Source organism: Orycteropus afer, unplaced genomic scaffold, assembly GCF_000298275.1.
Source record: "Orycteropus afer afer isolate SDZICR_OR568_19922 unplaced genomic scaffold, OryAfe1.0 scaffold00179, whole genome shotgun sequence".
NCBI lineage: Eukaryota > Metazoa > Chordata > Mammalia > Tubulidentata > Orycteropodidae > Orycteropus > Orycteropus afer.
Window position 1 is genome coordinate 6,346,976 of NW_006921766.1, and position 4,701 is coordinate 6,351,676.

At 43.4% G+C, this 4,701-nt stretch overlaps 1 protein-coding gene across 1 annotated transcript in view; it reads right to left on the reverse strand.

Moving 5' to 3' along the window:
- MX2 (MX dynamin like GTPase 2) overlaps positions 1 to 4,701 on the reverse strand; it is a 43,729-nt gene that overhangs the window by 2,376 nt on the left and 36,652 nt on the right. The window contains exons 11-13 of the mRNA XM_007947319.1: positions 3,521 to 3,679; positions 2,637 to 2,713; positions 278 to 553 (exon numbers count right to left, since the gene is read on the reverse strand). Coding sequence (XP_007945510.1) covers positions 278 to 553; positions 2,637 to 2,713; positions 3,521 to 3,679 — 512 coding nt within the window. The remainder of the gene's footprint in view (positions 1 to 277; positions 554 to 2,636; positions 2,714 to 3,520; positions 3,680 to 4,701) is intronic.

The window sequence follows — 4,701 nt, forward strand, 5'->3', positions numbered from 1 at the left end:
AGAAAAAAGAAAAAAGAGATAGAAACAAAAATCACAACTAATTTTGGGCAAGTTAGTTGAAAGTTCCCTTATCTTGAGATTATAATTACCCCTTCAGAGAGTTACTATAAAATTATAAATAAGATAACATAGGAAGTGTTATTACATCATGAAAGAGCTTAATACAGAGCAGTGGTCCTTCCTTTCTTCCTTCAGTTAAACAGTTCTCAAAAGGAAGACCCAGTATCTACTTGCCAAATATCAGGGTGCATTAATTCTGTGCTCTCTAAGAACTCACCATGAAATATGCGTTCAGGTGCATACCCATTTCACTGATGGAAGAAGTTGAAGGAGTTGGAGAATCCCTTACATTGGTATCAAAAATATTTGCCTTTTTCGTCTGAAAACACTGTGGAGGATTTTCCAGTGAGTTAAACACCTCTTCTTGGGCTCTCTTCAGAACCATGCTGTAAATCTGATCTTGACAAAAAACCAGTTGCTCCATTCTGAACTGAAGCTGGGTCAGATTTTCTGCTGTTTCTGCATGTCTCAATTTTATGTCTTTGATCATGTTCTGGTTAGATAAGAAAGACAAATACATTGCCTTCCTTCCCCTTATATTGAAGCAATTTAGAAGTACTATTTACAGCAAACATCAAATTAAAAATAATCTAATTAGAACAATCAACCATGGGAGACCAGAAGGGCAGCATTTGCATGGGGAGAAAGCTCAGAGGGCAGGAATGCATAGGAAAGAAGGACACAGGGAAAAGGAAAGCACAGGGAGGAAGTGGGAAGAGAGCTATTACATTGTGGGGATTGAAGTCAATGTCATGAAGCAGTATGTGTATGAACTGTTGAATGGAAAACGAATTTGCTCTGTAAACTTTCACTCAAATCACAATAATAAAAAAAAAAATAATAATTTAAGGTTATAAAAAGGATCCAAGACTTTAAGTAGTGATCTTAAGAAAGTCATTATTCCACCCTTTATTGCTGTCCATAAGCCCTATTTTGCTGTACTCCTCCTTGCACCCTGTCCAATCTGCCTTCTCTCCCACCTTTTATTTCTCTCTGCCCTGACCTCCCTATTCCTCACAACACTGACTTTCTCCTTCCTTAGTCATGGTTGAGTGGATATTTTTAAGAAGGCATCAGTCTGTCTGTTATTAGCTGCCATCAAGTCAGATCCTGATTCATGGTGACCCATGCACAACAGAACGAAACACTGCCTGGTCCTGCACCGTCCCCATGGTCAGTTATAGACTGAACCATAGTGATTCTCAGGGTTTTCAGTGGCTAGTTTTAGGAAGTAGATTATCAAGCCTTTCTTTCTAGTCCATCTTTGTCTGGAAGCTTCACTGACACCTGTCCAGCATCTTAACAGGAAACAAGCCTCCATTGATGGATGGGAGGTGGCTGTGCATGAGGTGCACTGGCTGGGAGTCAAACCCAGGTCTCCCTGCACAGGGAAGCTGCCCTAGTCTCCCTTCTCTGCTAGAATCTAAGTGGTCAAGATAACTCCTGAGCTAATGAACATAGTGGGATAGTAGTTTGGTGTTTATTTTCCAGAAATCCTTCTGCTCCTGGGAAAACAAGGGATGATACAGCTGAGAAGAGTCACTTCTTGGTTTTGACTTTCACACCAAACCAAACCAAATCAAACTCACTGCCATGCAGTTGATTCTGACTCATAGCAGCCCCCGTTGTGTTTCCAAGGTTGTAAATCTTTACCGAGCAGACTGCCTTATCTTTCTTCTGCAGAGCAGCTTGTGGGTTTGAACCACCGGGCTTTTGGTTAACAGCCTTAACCACTACACCACCAGAGTTCCTGACTTTCACACAGATTTTTGTAAATTGAAGGTTTGAAAGAGAGAGGGCCTGTGAGTTTCACAAGTGCTGTTTTCTCCTGGTTTTGAGTATATGTAGCAATAATAAACAATACATCCTTTCATGGATTGAACTGTGTCCCCAAAAAAGATATGTTGAAGTCCTAGCCCATGGTACCTGTGAACACGGCCATTTTTTGGGAAATAGGATCTGTGAGGATGTTATCAGTTAACATGAGGTCATGCTGCAATAGGGTGGGTCCTACTCCAATATGACTGATGTCCTTATAAAAGAAGAAACACAGAAATAGATAGAGGAAGGATGGCCACGTGATGATGCATTTACAAGCCAAGGAATGCCTGTGGCTGCCAGAGGCTGTGAGAGACAAGCCTTTAAAGAAAAGATGGTTCCGCCAGCATCTTGATTTGGACTTCTGGTCTCCAGAACTATGAGACAATAAATGTCTGTTGTTATAAGCCTCTCGGTTCATGGTACTTTGTTATAGCAGCTCTAGGAATCTAATATAGACCTCACACAGCCTGTGAAATGAGATTCTAACCCTCTGGCCACTGCCTGGGTAGAAGATGGTTCTGACCTAGACAGAGTGCAGTGGAGAAGTGCTGAGTGGAAAGCTACAGAGCCATGGCAACATTTTCAAGCCAAACTTTAAAAAAAATTGGAAAAGGGCTAGTCTCCAGTCCAGTAAATTGACAACTAGAGCCCTGGTCTTATCTGTCCAAACTCCAATAAATGTCCAGCTTCCTTCAAAGTGCTGGGTAAAACAGTCAGTAGTACCAGGGACTATCAAGTGACCTGTGAACGCTTACCTGGGCTGTTTGATTCAGGTTGGGAAATTCTCCAAAATTGTTTTTGGCTGTATGAATGAATGCTTGCTGGACAATTTCTGGCCAAAGAAAACAAAATCAAGCAGGAGTAAAATGGGTTAAAGGCACAGAGAGCACCATGCTCCACAGATCCCATCTCAGGGCTGAGCTACCCAGACCTAGACCAAGGGAGAAATGGAGGCTGGGGTGGGGAATAGTACATATTCCTAAAGAGAAAGAACCCCACAATTACCACCCACCCCTGAACATGTCCTGTTGTTTCCTGCCCTTTCTGGGGCCAGCCTCTGCCCCCTTCCTCACACAGCTGCTTTGAAAAAGTTAGTACAATTCAGATAAATCTCAAAATGCACTCTCATTCCCTCACCTCAAAACTAGAGAAACCATCACTGCATCGTACACCCTCGCATGTAAAGGACTAGGATGGAAGCTTCTACAACACTGCAGCGCAGAGCTTCTCAGCCTTCCAAATGCATTCACAACGCCTGGAGCCCCTGCTACAATGAAGTTCTGATTTGACTCGGAAATCCCTCCTTGGGTTTCTGAGGCAGTATCACTACGGAAGTAGATTGCCCCATCTTCCTTCTGAGGAGTGGCTGGTGGGTTTGAACCACCAGCCTTTTAGTTAGCAGTCAAGTGCCTTAGGTACTATACTACCAGAGCTCCCCTCAGTAGGCTGAGTCTGTATTTCTGACTAGCTCTCAGGGCAGGCTGCTGCTGCTGCTCCATGGGCCACATGGAGTGGCACAGCTGGCACACCAGGGAGAAGAAAATCCACAAGCTGTGCTTGTTAACGGAATTCCCATCTCTCCCCACAAAGCACTGAGATCTATGGAAGGTCTAGGGGCAGTCACTTGAAGGGTCCTCACCAATGACGTTCTGGAGCATGTCTAGGGCTGGGTCTATCAGCTGTTGGATGTAGCGCTGCACAATGTTCTCGAATGTCTTGTGGTTGATAAATCCAGGAAGCTCTCTGCCCCGGTACTGCTTGTCATAATTTGAGACTTCTTCATGAATTATGTTTTTAACTACAACATAAAACAAATCATCATTGTGAGTTCTAATAATTCCACAGACATTTGAAGGTTGATTTATTTGTTGCTTTGCCATTGAGTTGGCCCCAACTCATAGCAACCCCATGTTTGTCAGAGCAGAACTGTGCTCCACAGTGTGTTCAATAGCTGGTTTTTTGGGAAGTAGATCGCCAGGCCTTTCTTCTGAGGTGCCTCTGGGTGAACATGAACTTCTAAACTTTCAGTTAGCAGCTGAGTGCATTAACCATTGCATCACCCTGAGACTCTATTTCAAAGATAGGAACTTATTTTTTTTTAAGTTTTACTTGCCCATAGTACCCTAAGACAGTGTTTCCAAATGGAATTTCCTTTTTAGTGGAAAAAAAAATTATACTCTGATAATGTTGTCATTTTTCATAGGTGTTGTCAACTCTGTTCTTACTCATAGCGACCTTATGTACAACAGAATGAAACACTTCCCAGTCCTGTGCCATCCTCACAATCATTGCCATGCTTGAGCCCATCATTGCAGCCAATGTGTCAATCCATCTCATTGAAGGTCTTCCTCTTTTTCATTGACCTTCTACTTTATCAAGTATGATATCCTTCTACAGGGACTGGTCCCTGCTGATGACATGTCCAGAGTATATGACATGAAGTCTCACATTCTTTGCTACTAAGGAACAATCTGGCTGTACTTGTTCCAAAACAGATTTGTTTGTTCTTCTGTTGTTGTTGTTGTTGTTAAGTGCCGTCGAGTCATTTCCAACTCATAGCGACCCCATGCACAGCAGAACGGAACACTGCCCGATCCCGTGCCAGCCCCACAATCCCTGCTATACTTGATCCCATCCTTGCAGCCACCGTATCAATCCATCTCCTTGAAGGCCTCCCCCTCTTTCATCGACCCTCCACCCTACCAAGCATGACATCCTTCTCCAGGCAATGGTCCCTTCTTACAATGGACCAAAATAGGTGAGACAAAGTCTGGCCATTCTTGCTTCCAAGGAGCATTCTGGCTGCACTTCCTCCAGGAC